We start from the raw sequence: 18,462 nt of genomic DNA, 5'->3' as shown, positions 1-18,462 counted from the left end.
TCTTGATTAATTGATGTGAGATGCAGCAGTTTAAGCTCCCTCTGGTCCTCTGTGTGCTCTCTGTCTGTCCATTCCTATTGAGTCTGCCAATGTAACCACGGGGGGAAAGGCAAGGACGCTTTAAGCATTTGCAGGGGCAGGCTATTTTAGGGGGCCAGACAGCAAACTCAGTTAGCCAAAAGTAGGTAAACACTTGCATTTCATCTTTATAAATTATGTAGTTTTGTAGAAGAGCCGCTGATGAGTGTATAAAAGGAGGATGGAACATGATGCAAAAAGTGTGCCACAGAACCACATGGCACATGACTTTGAGTAGGTCCATGGGCGTAGATCTTGATTTGATTGCTATGAGTTTGGATTTTGTATGCCTCGCCCCACTTCCATTCTCTGTCTTCTTCTAGGATGATATCCTCCTCCTTGTGTGAGAGTAACCACATATTTAGGAGCTCACATGATCCCAATAAATTTAAATGAGCATTTATGGACGTGCATTAGGATGTCACTGACGCTTTTAAAGAACATGCGTACACCCTCACAATTGCATACATTTTTCCAATTTAAAAAAGCTGGCAGTGCACAAGCAGCAGCCTATCTAATACGATTGGACATACACTATATACGTAGCAGTGGCTATACTGTAAAAGACAAATTGGCTAGGAAATAAACCGAGGTTGTTCTACTGTTTTTCTGCCAACTCAGCAGTCTGTTTATTTCTCAAAACAGGCAATATCGTTCCAAAAACTTGATAGAACAAGAGCCGAAAAGGAAGTACGGTTATGCCACTGGCGTTGACAGCGTGTCTGTAGCAACAAATACTCAAAAGGTTAAAGTAAATATTGGTGTTTGTGTTTTTCATATACAGTACTATTAAATTCAGTTGAGATTGTTTGAGCTGGCTAAGATAACAATTTTAAAGGAGACCCAAGCGAAAACGTGTTTACAATACAGAATGTGACTCCTTCCAAAATTGATGGGGTTCAGTGTTGACGGGCACCTCTGTTGACAAAGTGGCGAAGGTAGCAAAGATTTGGCAGTTAAAAGACCGATAAACTATTTCCTCCTCAAGTTTGCTGAGCCCAAATTAGCACTAAAAGTGAAGTGAGAGGTTCTCTCTAGGTGGCCAGTGAAGCAGTCACAATAAATATTTGTCTTACTTTGTATTTGCTGGCTGTGCAAAGAGTCTGCTGATGCCACTGTTTCCTGTGTCAGAGTCTCTATTTTGACTCCCTACATGTTTAAAAGTTCAAGGATGTGTCTTGAAAACCTCATAGTGCCACACCCCTGTATTAGAACAGAGTGCTCCTAAAACTCTGACATTTTGGGAAAAAAAAACTCCAACAGACTAATAATGAGAGGCATACTTTGTGTGAGCAGGAGATAATAATAGTAGAGGACATTTTTTTTTAGTGAAACTGTTTCCTCTCTCATGAATTTGTATTAAAGTGTATGCGAGTTTAATGTAATTGATGTATGTAGAGTATGAGAATTGACAGATTGTTTAAAGTTGGTGAATGCAAATGAAGCACTGATATTTTTGGCATTGAGTGCATAAGAGAATAGACTGAACCTCTAAGACATTAATTTTGCTACAAGCCAAGTCCTGAAACAAATCAGGACCCACCAACATTCATATTCACAGCAGATGAACTATCTATGAAAATCCAGAAAGCAAATGACAACTAACTGAAAGCAACTGGGAACTAAAATACACTCACACTAAACAAGATAACACAAAACAGCTGAACAGGAACAATAGGCAGGGAAGCTGACTGGTTGACACACGAGGGCCGGCGGACACAGCCATGTGGACACAATAATACTAACGAGAAAAGGTGCAAGGGAAAGAAAGCAGGAACATAGATTAAGAACCCCAAAACAGAAATGAACAGGAACCCTAATGTTAAACCCACAACCAAAAATCTCAACAAATAGCTACAGAATATGACATGTTGTGAAGAGGAGTAAAGCTAGCTGGCAGCAACCACCACTGGGAAGGCCAACTTCAAAATAAAAGCGTGCTAAGGACATTGCATTGATGTCCATGTAGTTAGGATTGATGTGTTGATTTTGAAGTGGCCTTTGCAGTATGATGTTGGCATGTGATGTGAGGTTGTTGTCTCCTCTTGAGCAGTGTGCGTCCATATGAGTTACATCTGAAGCCGACAGGTAGTGGATTTTGTTTTGTTTTTTTAATCATAAATGTTATCCTTTTTTGGGAGGACATTTTATATCAATTCTGAATGGTAGCAAATGAGGATTTTCAATATTTTCTTTTGTGAAGCGATTTTCGGCACACTTATTTTATTTTTTTAATTCCCTCCACTGGGTGGGACATGAATAATTGAGTTTCCATTTCAAGACGCAGATGTGCTTCCACCATATCTTGACTATTCCATGACTACCTCCCAGTATTGACAGTGAGTGAAGAGCCACGTTGATTGGTTATGATTGGCCACTCCCACAGTCATCCTTCTTGTCGATCCTCCCGCCTGCTGCAATATTACCAACATCGGGTCTAACCCGCCCCAGAATAAATATTCCAATGCGATGCGCATGATGTGATCAATATGGACAAAGCCCTGCAAAATGTGTATATGAAGTTTAAAATGTATTTTTCATGACATGTTTTCTTCCCAGAAAATGCATAGGTGCAAGAAATTGTACTACAATAGTTTGTCTCTTTTGACACAATGGAAATGAACCCGGCTCTTTAAATGGAGCTATTACGGTCATGCACTCCCCCCCCCCCCCCCCCCCCCACCCCCAACCATATCCCCCACCCCTCCCCTCCCTCTGCATGTTCTCATCTGGTCCTGCAGGAGCTCTCGCTTTTCTTCCTCCTCCTCCTCCCCCCTCCTCCTCCGCTGCAGCCTTACTCTGACACAACCGGCATGTCTGCAAACTGAGAGGCTCGATCTATTCGTTTGTTTTTAGACCCAACAACTTGTATATTCGGCGCCTCTGCTGGAGAAGAAGAAACAGACCGGTTGTAGAGCCGCACCGCCTTCCCCCCCTCCTGATTTGGGCTGAGAAAGACTCGGAGGAGGATCCAAATCAAGGTAAAGGATGAAACCACTGTTGGTGCACCGCGCGGGACAGGATGGGGACATTTTGCTGCTCTTGGCAAAATATGCCGATCGCTCGCTGAAACCCGAATTGAATTACTTGTAGAACGGGAAATGAGTCGTCGGGCTGAATGCGAGTTAATAAGGGTTCACGTGAGGAGAGATTGATGCTGCAGCAGACGATGCTGAAGAGGAAGCAAAGGAGGAAATGATTCCAAGAGGCTGCCGCAGATTACGGCACTTAATAACGAGGAGTGCTGCAAGTTTGATAATGCAGCTTATAACAAGCAAAGCTGTAAAATGCAGCCAAAGTGTCCTTTTGAAGTCTAATGCGGAGAGAAAGGTTTAAATTATACACATTGAGAGTTGCAATGTCACTGGAACTTCAAAACAAGGTGATGAAACCATTCACAAGCAAGAAGGATTACAATGCTTGCTCTGTATCGCACTTTTTAAGATATTAAAAGCGATTGCTTATCTTTTTGACACCAAACATGGCTTCTTTTGCTCACCTTGACCCTCTTTTAGCTTCCGTTTTCTCCACTGGCGCTTTTCTTTCCATGAAGATACATCACAGGTAGTTGTGTCAGCATAAATCCACGCAAGATGGATTGTGGGTGTAAATCAAGGACGCGGATATATAGGGAAAAGTCAGAACATGATACAGTGGAGGGTAAAGACTAGTTTGATTTGCAAGCCTTTTTGCCCTTAATAAAGTGATTCGTAAAACACTGAAAAGCATCAAGAAAGATAAAGTCTTGCAATAAAAAAAAAGCACTTTAGCGGAAACATTGGCGCTTATTTTCATGATGTCCTAACTGGAGGTCATTCGCTCTCTCTTTAATGGATGGTCCTCCTCCTCCTATTGTCCCATCAAACTCTTGTGTGACACCCAGCGGAATGAATGTCCTAACAGGCTTAGCTAAAAGTGTTTTGTCCCCCCGGCTGCAGGTCCGTCCGCCCTCGATAACGTGACCCGCTGAAGGAACGGAACACAGAACTGCTTCATCATGAATTTTGTAATGAAAGCTGCACTGGGAGGTGAGTTGGCTGCCAGGCGACGGCTTGATTTAACAGCACTGCAGTGTAGGGATGTAAACGGGATGTTCAGCACAAGCGGACGCACAGGACCCGCTCATGCGCTTCTATGGGGACTAGGGCTGCTTTGATTCAGCCTGCACCCAACTACAGTACTGCGCAAATGCTGCATTCAATTACAATGCCCGCTCATTAACAATATGTACAGAAAAGTGTTTCACGGTTTTACAATGTATTTTTAGTCACAAAATGGCGATTATTCTGAGGCGCATCTCCATTTCACTGACAATTTAGTTTAGTTAGATTTAATATTTTGAGAAAGAAAAGCTGAAGATAATGCCCCTGCATGTTAATACGGTGTCTTGACAATCTTGGAACACATGTTTTGGTCAGTCCGGATTTTGGCATCCATACTAAAGCGGTATTAAACTTAATCAGCCATTGCCTGGATCGTTAATAATTAAAGCTGAAAGCTAAATTATATTTCATGTCCAACTAATACCTTTAAAACCAAATTTTGCCTCTTGCTGTCCACTGAAAATGACCTTAAATGTATTCAGGGCTCAGGCTGTGAACATCACATGACCAAACCCAGCGAACAAGCAAATGGAAAAACGTGTTTGTTTTTAAAGTGGCTGGTAATTGAACGTTCTGGAGCTTTTAACTATCTTACAATGCTAATTACTCACCATAAAAACTCCCAAAATGTAATTTTCCTTTGCTGACGGATTTCTGAGAATTCCTGCGCTTTGCTGCACTTGCAGCACCAGCCCCACCCGCTCGGAGAAAACACCGGGTCCTCGCTTTGTCCGCTTTGTGGCATCACTAACCGAAGAACGCCCACGTACTGCCCCTGCACGGCCAATGCAGACTAAACACGCCCACACGCTCTCATTGCATTCAACCGTGAACTAGGATGACGTCATGAAAGGATTGCACCAGCTACACAGTGAGCCTTTAAGATAGCCAATCATTTCACTTCATGGATAACAATATAGCCACCAAAAAGTCCAATTTCATAAGACATTAAATCACCAATGTGGCAAAGGTAAGATTTCATCCTATATATGCATAGGTTTCCATGTTTAAAATACCATTAAATAGCTTGTTTAAATTTGTTAATTGGATAATAAATAATTTAGTTAGCAAAATTATTGTGGATTTTTGGTTAAGTAAATTATCGCTTTAATTCCTCATCTTACTAAAATATCTTTAATAAATTGCATCTGATTTCAAGGAAGGCCTTTTTCCATTCTCGCAGTACACAAAACAAGATCCATAAAACGTTATCAACAGATCAAAGGGACCAACAGAACACTTGGGTCAATTTGACCCATATTTCTGGGTTGTTCTGCACAAAACAAAGAGTTTTTCAAGTTAGTTATTTTTTGACCCAATTTAGGATATTTTTAACTCAGTTGTTTATAGTGAACAAGAAACACTTTTCTTTTTTTTTTAATCACAAAAGTACCGATCCACAACTTTGGTGAATTTGATCCAGGCTTGGCTTGTTTTGTATCCCCTTGATTTATTGAGTTGTTTTGTAGCGTCAAAATGACGTATGAAATGAGTCAGTGCTACATTATTCTGACCCAACTGATTTTTGTAACCAAGCTTGGTTTATAAATTAGGTCAGAAATGAAGAACAAAGAACAAGGTAAAACTCATGCACCTTTCATGTAATTGTAACATGCATGAGTACACACTAAAAACATTTGTGCCAAAACTGACCGAATTTGGTCCAAAACAGGACCAAAACGGGTCAATTTAGCACAACTTTCTGGGTTGTTTTGCGCAAAATTATACCAAATTTCGGATAAGTCAATTTTAGAGCCAATTTGTGGTATTTTCAACACATTTATAACTTTGGTCAGAAGATATTTCCGAAATTTGAAATAAAAAAGAAAGAAACGATCATAAATGTTATGGAAAAAAAATAAACAGTACAGTACTGTATTGTGTTTGAAAATGAATAAATAAAAAAATAAATAAATGGACCGATATTCAACTCGGGTCAATTTGACCCAGGCTCAGGTCATTTAGTATCAATTTAATTCGATTTATGGGATTGTTTCGTAATCGGGTCAAATTGACCTATAACAGGTCAAACTGGTTTTGACCAAAATTGGGTTATTTTTGACCCAGCAGTTATAGGAGTGTACTAATGCAGCTGTTGTGGTGACTGTGAGGGAGCTGACACAAATCCAATCCTGCTTAAGACCCAATAAAGGCTCAGGAGAACAGAACTCATGAAAACCTGACCTTCTGAATGGAAAAAAAAAAAAAAAAAGTTACCACAAAAACAATGCACACGAACAGTATTTCTTCCCTTTTTCCTTCCGAAATACAAGCCAGGTGTCATCTACTTTTCCCTGCATAGTGTATTATCTTGACTTAATATATTCATAATTTGCCCCCTAATTAGCCCTCAGCCGGGTCATGTAATTGATCCTCCTTACTCCAGCTTTTCGCAGAGAGCAGCAAAGTGTCAGCGGCTGTTGCGATTGGGATGCTGCACACGTAGCACTGAGAAGTGAACGATGCAGAGCTGTTGTTGTGCAGGTTACAGGGGTGTCTTTGGGTTACAGTGAGGATGGGGAGATAAGAAGGAAGAGCTCCCGCTGCTCATTGGGATTCCGAGGATGCCGGCGCTGTCTCATCCCTGCTGCATTTCTCAAAGCAGTTGCGCTATATGAATCCCAAAATCAACTGCAATGCATCATCTGTTGCTCAGTCGCGGGCTGCAGTGTGCCTGCAGCCTGTTAGGAGTTTGCATGGTGGCGCTATATCTCATATTGGGAAACGTGTATGAATTCACGCGCGAGGCTGTCCGGCTGATTACGATCCCGATAATAGTTGCTTCTAGTCAATAATTTTAGAGCAGAAGTCAGTGACATCTTTCCACAGACCCATCAGCGAAATTGCTGACTATCCACCGGATCACAAAAGCTTGCTGCTTGGGGGAGAAGCAGGTGATGAAGCTAGACCATTAGCCAGGAAATCAATCAGCAAAGCCTTCATCCCCACTAGCAAAGGCTGTCAATCAATACATCGATGCGATCTTGATCGATTGTGTTTTGAATGTTTCAAACTCAGCACGTATTGATGTAGGATAAATTTTACCAATACGGGCAGGAACACAATCCAACTGGGATGCTGATCCAGTTTGGTCAGGTTTCCAAACAATTTGTCCCTGGAGAATTTCCTGAAATAGAAACAATTGTTAACCTCGGGAATATCTTTTCAGAGTATATGCAATTTTAAGGTAGAGTCGATCATTCTCAACTGTAATACAAGTGTAAAATTAAGATAATATGATGTTAAAAAAGATAACATAAAAAAACCACGCATGGTATTTTTTTGTTGCCTCTCGAAAATAAAATCAAAACAACAAAGAACCACGACAGTTAATCGGCATTTTATCAATTACAGTACCACATTAATCAAGAATCTTTTTCGACAATTGTTTCAAGACCTACACTGTAAAAAAACGGTGGGTTGTATTTACCCGTCAAGAGGCTGTTTACAATGAAATCCTCTTGATCCAGATACATTTTTAGCTCATTCAATCCTAGACGTATTTGTGTGGGTTTTTTTTTTTTTAGTCTGTCAAGACATTCAATCCCAGACACATATTTATATATATTTTTCAAATACTTGGCTAAAGGAACGTCTAAAAATGGTTATTACTAAAGGAATTAAGTAGTAATTTGTTACTTTAGTAATTAAATTAATCACTTACCGGAATTCTTAATTAACAAATTATCTTAGTAATTCATTGCCTAAAATAATAAATTACAGTAGTACCAGCTACCGAAAAATAAAATACTTTTGGCATTGAATTTAGATGAATATTGGCTGTAAAGGGGGGAGCAAACCTGAAAATGATTTGTGATTAGGCTAGTAGGGATACAAACTTATTTTGTGCAACCATTAAAATTGAGTAAATTCAATGCAACATTTTTTTTCAGTTACCGGTTTCAAATGGTTCAAATCCTTGACGTTTCAATCTCTGCTCACCGTCACCCTTCACCTAGGCAGAATTATCTTTGTGCTGCGTTAAATCAAAATAGAACATTTGCCAGCATTTGTTTTATTTTGAAAAAATAAAGTTCCTAGTTGCATACGACCCACAATGACTGATTGGGGCACTGGTTCACGTTCCCCTCATACAAAATTGCCAATGTTTTTACAGTGAAATACATTCAAATATAAGGGAAAAGCTTAGTTTATGCTTGTCTAGGTATATTTCGAAGGACATCTTTAAATATGATCTAAGGATCACAGTTGAAAAACAAAAACAAAAGTTGAACATTTCTTACAACTATGAAGATAAATAACGATCATCCACAAGGATAGCACATCCTCGGATGTCATTATTTATTATTTGATGAACAAATTTAGCATTTACTGAAGAGCTACATGATAGGAGCCTGTTTGTACAGATAAATCAGCTTCATTTATAGTGTCACATCTGGAAGAAAAGGTTTAAATTTTGCTCGAGTAATACAGAGTTTATTTCTGGATTACTGTACATTAAAATAACATTCACTCAAATGAGGTTCACCTTGTATGCCGGAAGCCTTGGCTTGCGCTTGAATTTCCTCCACTGCCGAGGACTTGATCGCTGACTCAGCACTTGCCAACTCATCTTGAGTTAGTGTGACAGACTAAGGGGCTGTTAAATGAGGCAGACATTGGTTTGAGTTTTCACAAAGTAGGCTCAACTATTTTAGCACAAACGCTGAGCGTAAAGAAGGATGGCCTCAATTTATTTTGTTCATAATTTGGAAGTGTATATAGTCCGTATAGTCATAGATCATTGCTTATGTGTTATCTAGTCCTGACTGTAAGATTCAAGATTCAAGAGTTTTATTGTCATATGCATAGTAACACTACACAATGAAATTCTTATTCTGTTCACTTCCCTGAGCCAGACTTACATTCCACACAATAGATGTAATAATAAAGTAGGCAATTAAAAACAAAACAAAAAACAGGAGCAGGGCAATAAGGGCAGTGATAATGAATCACTAATAAAGGAAGACATATTACGGAGTAGATGGAGTGGAAGAAACTATATACATATGAAAATGTGCAAAAAAAAAGAAAAAGTGCAAAATATAATGTAGGACAAAATATTATGTAGTATATTATGTATATTATGTAGTATGTTCACAAAAAAAAACTTTGAACAAACATTACAGATCTCAAAATTCAGTAGGGTTGTCAAAAGGGCACCAAGATCCAATCTCTGTTTCAGATTGACGCTCTGCAAATTATCGACTGGAACGTGATTAAAATCCGATTTTTGTCCCATTGACAATATTATGAATAATCATTTTCCATACCCCATTTTTTCATGCATTTCTTTCTTTTGTTGTAGAAATTCCTTCAATGGGCCCTCTACCATTGGTCAAAAAAGAACTTGTTGTGTTGAGATGTTTTACACATTTCTCCCATATGATTCATTTAGTTGCAAAGTGAGATTTGCCGAGTTTATCCGAATGGAGCTCTTGACTTTCTCTTGAGGCATGTGCTGCACTCATGGAGGGGATTTAAGACAGATTTGGACAAGAACCTCTAGTGATAAAGGAGAGGGGATGAATTGCTTGAATCCAACATTGTGCAAAGTTCATGCAAAGGCATGGGGGACTAAGGATAGTCTTTTTTTTCTGCCTCTTTGAATTTTTAAAATAACTTTGGGAGGAGCCGGATTAGGCCAATTTAGACACTGCTCCAAAACTTGGCAAAGAGACCACTACCAATTTGCTAATATCACTTTGTGGGCCAAATAGGGCTAACTATGGTTATTTTAATAATCGAGTGGTTACTGGTTGGTTCAGTAACATGTCAAAAATTAGTCAAAAATTTTGTTCCAAAATAAAAGCATGTGTTTGTAAATGTTTTGGTTTGATTAAAAAAAAAAAAATAGAGAGAGAGTAGAAAATCAGGTCTAGAAAGTAATTTTTTGTTGTTCTCCAGAGACTTTTTTTTAATCTAAAATTTAAATACATTGGATTACTGTGTCAGATAGGTATATTTTGTTTAATACGTGCAATTGTAACCATTTAGGCGCTGTTGTTTTGGAGACTATTCCCAAGTGCTGACTGCAACCTTCAGTTTCAACCATCAGGAGGAACAATGCTGCTTTAATTGTCAAGTAATTACAAAACAATAGAGTAAAACAGTGTCCATCCCGTCTGATTTGCAGCAGATTTGCTCAAACGCGGGTTGCTCTGGTTAACTGTGGCTGCAGATGCAGCTTGGTGCTTTGCATTTATGTGGTAGGCTAAACTTGACTTGCTTCTGTGATATGTAAATTCCTTCGTACAAAAAATGTCTTTCACTTTACTTTCAACAACGGTGCTGTAGAGATTTTTTTTTAAAGTTTACAATTTCATCTGACCGACAATGCTCACATTCTCCTCCATTAGTATGTTTTCCTCCTGCTCCTGAGCTCGCCCTTCCACCCACAACTGGACCCTATCAGGCTTGTGTTTTCCAAACACAATGACATACAATCAGTGTCCATTTCAGGGTTTGATTCACCTTTGTTTGTCAACACCCAGCGATTCAAGCACATGACGCCTTTTGCTTGAAAACATCAAATCAGCATCCAGAAAATGTAAAGTTCAAGACTAAAAATGATATTAAGGTTTAACTATGACTGTGATGACTGTGATTAATTCACAATCAATCCGGCAATCTGACACCCCTAATATTTATCTTCAACTTTTGTAGCTCCAATGTTCCATGGACATTAACAGCAACTTTGCACTTTGCACATTGTTGCCAACTCCTAAATGGGCAAGCACTTCAATCAAAGAATTCTCTAAGCAAGACCCGTGTGACGCATGAGCGCTTTAATAGAACTGCTTTGACAGGATGTTGCTGTATCGCTTGCAAATGGCACACAAGAGCTTAGCTCACGGCTCAATATAACTCAGGCTTTTGTCTCTCAGGATCTGCTGCTTCTCCTTTTTTTTTCTTCATTATCTTTTACAGCCAAGCAAAGACCATTCGAATGTGCTAATAAGCTTTCGTGATCAAATGATGAAGTCATCGTGAGAGAATCTTTGACAATAAGACCGAGATGACTGTGAGTCATTACTTCGTTTCCAGCTGTGACCATTGATATGGTTATTATTTTGTTAAATCCTCAAAAAGCTGCTTTACCATTCTAATATTAAAACATGACTTTGTCATGTTCATCAAATGTTTGGTGTCATTTGACAGAGGCAGGACACATTTATCATCGTCGTCGTACAAATAGTTCAATCAGGAAATATGAGCCACTATTCCATCGTGTTGTTGCGTGTAAGTGTTGTCTTTCATGAAAATCATATCGCAAATTGTTTACCCATACACAACGACCTACACGTGTAATGCGCACATGCATTAAAACACAAAGTTGTTCAGCCTCACATCACTAATTAATGGATACCTAAAATGGAGTCAAGCAATTATTTATATCCATATAGTGACACTTCCGATAAATGTATAGCAGCTTTTTTTTTCTCTCTCTCTCTTTGACTCCCTGCCCATGCATGTATTCTATACAGGGCCTTGTCGGATACTGCGTCATGGTTGGGTGCATATTGCCATGTCAACTTCATCTAAGCTGCTGAGACTGCAACACTGGACTTACAGTACATTGGATTGCAGCCTTTTTGATTTATGCTCTTTCTTTTTATAGCCCTCTTCCAATCCTTTCATTATAATTTGAGTTATTTATTGTTTTACAAGAGTAATTACATAACGTGGGTGTGAGATTCATGTGACTATAGCCTGCACACAGATATTAAAAAATCAAACAAGGCAAAAACGAGAATTCATATACATCAACTAGCTTTGACAGCTAGTTCATTATTTCAATGACTATAGAATGTCTTGTCTCTAGTAAGGAGATTTGGTATGCTGTGATGACGCATAAGGTTCTAAAGTACGTATATCACCTTCAACAAAAGATTCTCAGTTAGTATGATTCATATTTAATACAAAATGTCCAAAAATGGAGTTTATAAAAATTAAAAACACATGTAAATTCCCAGAGATGGGCTTTGACACATTTTTGTCAGTTCGTCAATGATGAACCATTTTACAGATGGTCCGCCGAACGACAAAACCATTTTAAAAACGATGAGGTAAGACCTATGGAACACTACAATAGATTTGATTTGTCATTTTAAACCGTTGTTGTAATCGTCAACACTTGTGTCACCTGTTACCCATTGGTAATGGTTTGTCACCCAGTTAAATCTTCCAAATTCCTGAGAAAGGTTTAAATTGTCATATACTTGGGAACATTAAAATGTAAGTATCAAGTCTAAGTAGGCAGCAAGCAAAAATAAATGCACACAGGAATAACTGGCTGAGAACTACCGCATTAGTATGCAGCCGATTAAGAGAAAAATTATATTGATTCATTAATATATTGGACTGAGCAACCCCCGTTGAAAGGAAACAGCATGGCTGTGTCATACATCACACAATCTTGCTCAGACCTATAATAAAAATCAATGTTTAGTTAAGTATGAAGGGTGTTTTATCGCTTTTTGAATACAATTTGAATGAATAAATCGCTTGCATACAATGGGGGGGGGGTGACGGTGACATTAGTTGATTTGATCAAAACTCTTGCTTTTCAGCAAAGAAAACAGGATCGTTTGAAAAAAAAGACAAAACTGTAAATATGTGAATACACAAATACCAAACAATAAATTATGTTGGGGTTCACTATACTGTATATGACAGCGTTCCTCCAGCTTTTTCATGATGTATACCCCCTGTGAAATCATTATTAAAAGCCAATGCACAGCATTTTTCGATGAATAAAATATACATAAAACAGGGTACTGTGTTATCTGTGCCTGAGAGAATAAACTTTGGAACTACATTCATAGTCATACCTCCTGGCGTATTTTATTCAGCAACTCCAGAAGTTAAATCGTGTATATCATAAAAATAAGGGCATACAATGTCTTGCAAAGGAGACCCTACACCACTATTCAGCAAGAGGTTGCTTGATGTTCCAATTTATCTGCTCTTAATTTGAAAAGAAAAAGCACTGTCCTCATTACAGCAGTTACATTACATTTGATATGAAGGGCCATGTAAAAAACGCCACTTCCTGTAAATCACCTTGGACATTGAAACATATTTTCTTATCTGTCTTGGGTCTGCTACATAGGAAAAAAAAAAAATCACATTTGCATTTCCTTCACATGTCTATCTGGTGGCTTCCGCCTCATCTTGTCTTTTGTCTTGCATCTTTGCAATGTGCCGCACTTCCTTTTCATTATGCTGATGAGTGAAAATACCAACAATACCAGCGGCGGCACTCGTCTCAAGGATTACTCTGCCTTTCTTTCTGGCTCGCTTGCTTTCGTCCTCTCCTCAGATGCTCCCCCCCGTAGCCCCCCTCAAGATTTCCCCGAGTAAAGCCCCCGACGGCCCACTCTGCTCGTTCCTCTGCTCTGTTGCCCTCTTTCTTCATCCTTATTTCGTTTAGTCTTTTATCCTCTTTCATTTGTCACTTCATGTGGATGACGCTCTTTTTTTTTTTTTTTAATGAAAAAACTGCAACCTGCGGGATAATCCAACTCAGGAACAGCCCGGAAAATGTTTCTGACATGTTCCCTCCTCCTCATTATGAGTTCCGTTTTCGACTAAATATACGGACTATCTTTATTGACCTCTTTTTTCTGCCCCCTCCTCCTTTTTGCTAACTCCAGTCTTCTCCTAAACTAACAGTGTCAAACTTGTTTTCATCACAGGCCACACTGCAGTTATGGTTGCGCTAAATGGGCCACTTACACAATAACTAACTACATATATAGTGTATAGCAACGATTCCCCTCACAATTTGCTCTTATTTCTCGAAATTCTAATTTAGTTCTAGGTCAACAAAAATAGTCAAAATAGCGATCAGTGGATATTTACCTGCATAATAACTGAACACTTAGAAATAGGTGTGACAAAATAACAAATTAATTGTGACCAATTACAGTCACAGTTAAAAACAAAAAAAAAATCATGATAACCTAATTTTTTTTATCTCGAACTTAATGGTTTTTCTTTGCTCATTAGATCAGTTTTTATCCATCGAGCTTCTTGTGTTTGAGGTGTTGGTGCACAGCCTGAAGTGGACTGATTAGCTGTCATTGCGTATGACCTAATGTGATGGGCTCTAATTGTGAGTGTTAGCTTACCACAGAAGCAAGTCAAGTTTAGCCTAACATATCAATGCAAAGCATCCAGCTGCGAATGCAGCCACAGCTAACGATAGCAACAAATCGCTAATGTCAAGCCATTGAAAAGCTTTTTGCTGAACTAAATGCAAGAACATCCCGTGAGCAAATCTGCTACAGACATGATGGACGATGTTTTATTTTAATGTCGTTCTCTTAATTTCTCAGCGATAGACAAAAAAAAAGAGCGCAATTCCCCCTGATAGTCAAAACTAAAGGTTGCAGTCAGTTTTTGGGACTAGTCTCAAATTTAGCAGAAGGTAAATGGTTATAACAGCATCTGTTAAAAAAAAAGGACTGCAGCAACCCTAACCCTTTGTCATGTATCAAATATTTGATCTGCCAGAATAACACAATCTATCTGAATGTTTGCACATCATCCACCCATAGAGGTCGGCTTGTAGAGCATTATGATTGTGCTCCGCCCGCTTCGACCTTCTGCATGGACTGCGAGTCAATTTCTGTTTCCGCAATATCAAAGTCGTTACTGGGTATGACTCTCCTGCGCTTAAATTAATGGGAATCAGGGGAGCCGCTTCCATTGGCCAGGAATCGAGCCACCTGTGTTCAACTCCCACGACGCAATCGTCTTTTACAACTTGAAAATACCGAAAGAATAGAAAAACTCACTAGTGGCAACTGTTACGATTGTGCCTTGCGGTCAATTTATGCTGGGCACAGAAATAGGGCCCTCTGTGGCACTTGAACACATACAAAAAGAAATTCCATTTCCTGGAATCTTGTCACCCGAGCTATTTGACCTCAGCTCTTGCCAACCGCACACTTGGGCATATGAGAGGATTGTGTGTTTCCTGACTGCCCTCAATTGAGATATTCCTCTCCTTTAGGAGGTCCCCCTGATGTGGGCAAGATGCTCGGCGGAGAGGAAAAGGAGGAGGACCCGGATGCAGCAAAGAAGGAGGAGGAGAGGCAGGAGGCGCTGAGGCAGCAGGAGGAGGAGAGGAAGGCCAAATATGCCAAGATGGAGGCCGAGAGGGAACAGATGAGACAAGGCATCAGGGATAAGGTACCGTGGCAATTTATGGGCTCTCTCCTCACGCTTACGGGTGGTTCAACCATGTCAATGCGTAACGGAAGTGAACAAGTGTCTTCATGTCACTTCTAGCACTAAAATGCCATTTATCCTCATTTGAACGCTTTCATGATTTTGGATGGAGTCCTCACTTTTAATGCGAGCTTCTAAAAGCTCTACGTGTCACTTGCCAGCTTTTTTTTTTAAATTATTTTTACAACAGACCTTGCCATGGAAACAGACGATTGAAGAGCTATTTTTAATTGCTTTGTTTGCTCCCTGAGACTTTATCATAAATCGGTATATCAGGAAAAACAACAGGAAGTATCTGAGTAACACTATAGGGGCAAAAGAAGTAGATTACGTAAATAACATTATTACTGCACATCAGTTTTAGATTTTTCTTCCTAGTATGAATGCCTGCATTAATTTTATGCGTTATTCATTTTTGAGTGTTCTCATTTGCCGTTTGTAGACATTGACTAATTATTTTCTGTAGTAGGTGCTGCTCTGAAAGTTAAGTTTAAATAATATTGTAGAACACTGCTACACTTAAAAAACAGTCGGGTTAAAAATAGCCCAATTATGTGTCACAAACGAACAATACAATATTTGGGTCAATTGGACCCAACTTTCTGGGTTGGATTATATATATATATCAACCTAAAAAAGGGTTATTTTAAAATCAACTGTTTTTAGTGTGTATTGGTGGGTGTAAGCATGAAAAACACGCACATGCATTAGTACAGACTGCGTAGAATACATTTGACAGCAATATCTAGATTCAGAGCAATATGTACATATGCTAGTTAATTGTACATTTAAATAAATATTTTACAAGAATAAAAACACTGGTTTGAAGCAAGAAGTGCGTTTGTTGAAGTCACACCAAATTCTCACATGATGTCTTAAATGGCGCATATCATGGTATTTTAAAATTTCCTGTTAAATGTATGCATTTAAATTACATCCAGCGATTTAATTTCTTATTTCTGCAACTGACGCCGCGCTTCTCACATCGTGTCTGCCCCCGCCCTCTTTATGATGTCGTTTGAAAACCATCCGACCTGAAAACATCCATCAATCCGTCATCTTGACTGTTTTTCCTCATGAGGGTTGCTATGCACTGAAGCCTATCCCGGTGGAGAGAACGGAGCCAAAAACAGGCATTTTACTGACATCAAAATGAACTGGAGTGCCAACGAAGCAAAACACGTGTCAAGAGACCGGACACAGCAACACCCTTTCCTCCTATCAAATCGGTCTTTTCTGGAAACCACCACTCATAACAACAATTCCACCCGTGGGTGAATTACTGTACAGTATGTACAACAGACATTGATGCTTCACCTCAACATTTAAAATAAATAAATACATTTATAGATGGGATTTAATGTTCGGACTCTGGAAAGCCATGTAGATACGTCTTTGGGATTGAATGAGTCAAAGTTGCACAAACACAAAAATACATTACAAAATGCACAATCGATTTCACGGTTACTGGCATGTCCATGTTTTTCTTTTTCAGTACGGCTTGAAAAAGCGCGAGGAGGCAGAGGCTGAAGCGGCAGCCGCAGCGGAGGAGCCCGCGGCGGGCAGCTTGACTCGACCCAAGAAGGCAGTGCCCACCGGCTGCGGGGACGAAGAGGAGGAGGAGAGCATCATGGACACAGTGATGAAATACCTGCCGGGTCCACTGCAAGATATGTTAAAGAAGTAAGGCTAGCAGCTAGCCAGTTCGAGTGCATAGCCGAAGTCGTTACCAGGTTGGCTTCAATCCCAGATCTAACGTTCAGATTATTGTAAATGATTCGAATTTTGGTATATTCAAAGCAGCGTGGCGAACATTAAATGATTTCAAAAGTGAATTGCAGCAGTCACGCTACGGTAGTCTCTGCCAATGGCCAGACGCGGGCTAGCTTTATGCTAACATCCAGCAAAGGGGCCATAGACACAAATTTGAAACAGTCTCCTCTTTTTCTCCGACTAATTTTAAACTCCACTGAAGAGCTTGAAGTAACAACACGGTGTTCTCCTTCACCTCGCTGTTCACTTTATTTGTATATAAGCAATCTATATAACAAGCCTCAAGCAAGGCCAAACAATCAAATATATCCATTTACTATACTGTGTGTCTCTCAACTAGAAAATGTGATGACTTGATAAGCCATATTTAAAAAAAAATAGGATATTTCAAAATAATTTGTGCGTGCTCTTATAGCTACTGTTTGTGTTTGTGTCAAGTTTATGTCGAGCCGTTTTGCACACACCCGTTACACATTCTCTGTGAAAAGTGCTGTCTTTGTTGGATGTCAAAGTGTGCTCACCTTTGTGTAGTGTAGGAAATGTTCAATGTGTCTCGCATGCCATTTGTCTTGACAAGTGTGTGGACTTACGTGCAATCCGCTCTGTTTTTATCCTCTCCTTTGTTATGCAAAAAATATTAAGGCAATAACTCCTGAGTTTGTGTTTTTTCCTCATGTCAATGTAACAGTGAAGAATATTACTAATAGGAAATAAAGCATTTAGGACATTTAATTCACAAGTTTGCAGGGGTTTCTTTTGTCGTTAGAAAATACAACTCTGTGGTGGTTCTGTCAACAGCAACAAGCTTTCAGCCATAAAACCACCAGATGTAGTATAGTCAGTAGTTACATAACAGGAAGAGAACAATAACTTGACTTTAAAGCAGTATTGAAAGTATACAACGATTCTGTTTTCATTTCTCGTCTTTATTTGTGTATAAACATGACATCCATACACTTACTGGCCCTGAAGTGACCACATAATCAACATAAAAGTGTTGAAATGTTTGATTTATTGTATAAGAGAACGAACCGCTGAGGTGGCATATACCGTCATGAGCAATAAATAATTATTATGTATGTTTCTGCCTGAGAATCAATAAATCAATAAATTACTTCACATCAGTGATGTTTTATCTCCTTTTTAAGTAATGCAAGGATGGGGAGAGAGGTGGTGTGGGTGGGTGTGTCAGTAACAACAAACCCCAAGCTAACTGTTACGTAAAAAAAATGCTTTCAGGCTCTTTTCAAACAAACAAAGTCAGTGC

At 39.2% G+C, this 18,462-nt stretch overlaps 1 protein-coding gene across 1 annotated transcript; it reads left to right on the top strand.

The window, feature by feature from the left end:
- Positions 1–2,806: 2,806 nt before the first annotated feature.
- On the top strand, positions 2,807–18,319 carry cplx2a (complexin 2a). The gene is made up of 4 exons (XM_088420180.1): positions 2,807–3,059; positions 4,017–4,106; positions 15,205–15,383; positions 16,918–18,319. Exons 2-4 carry the CDS (start codon positions 4,076–4,078, stop codon positions 17,107–17,109), a joined length of 402 nt encoding a protein of 133 aa, XP_088276306.1. The 5' UTR covers positions 2,807–3,059; positions 4,017–4,075; the 3' UTR covers positions 17,110–18,319.
- The last annotated feature ends 143 nt before the right edge of the window (positions 18,320–18,462 follow it).

The sequence above is a fragment of the Hippichthys cyanospilos genome, chromosome 7 (genome assembly GCF_059441005.1).
Source record: "Hippichthys cyanospilos isolate Australia breed blue-spotted pipefish chromosome 7, RoL_Hcya_1.0, whole genome shotgun sequence".
NCBI classification, from domain to species: Eukaryota; Metazoa; Chordata; class Actinopteri; order Syngnathiformes; family Syngnathidae; genus Hippichthys; species Hippichthys cyanospilos.
This window is presented reverse-complemented; position numbering and strand designations above follow the sequence as displayed.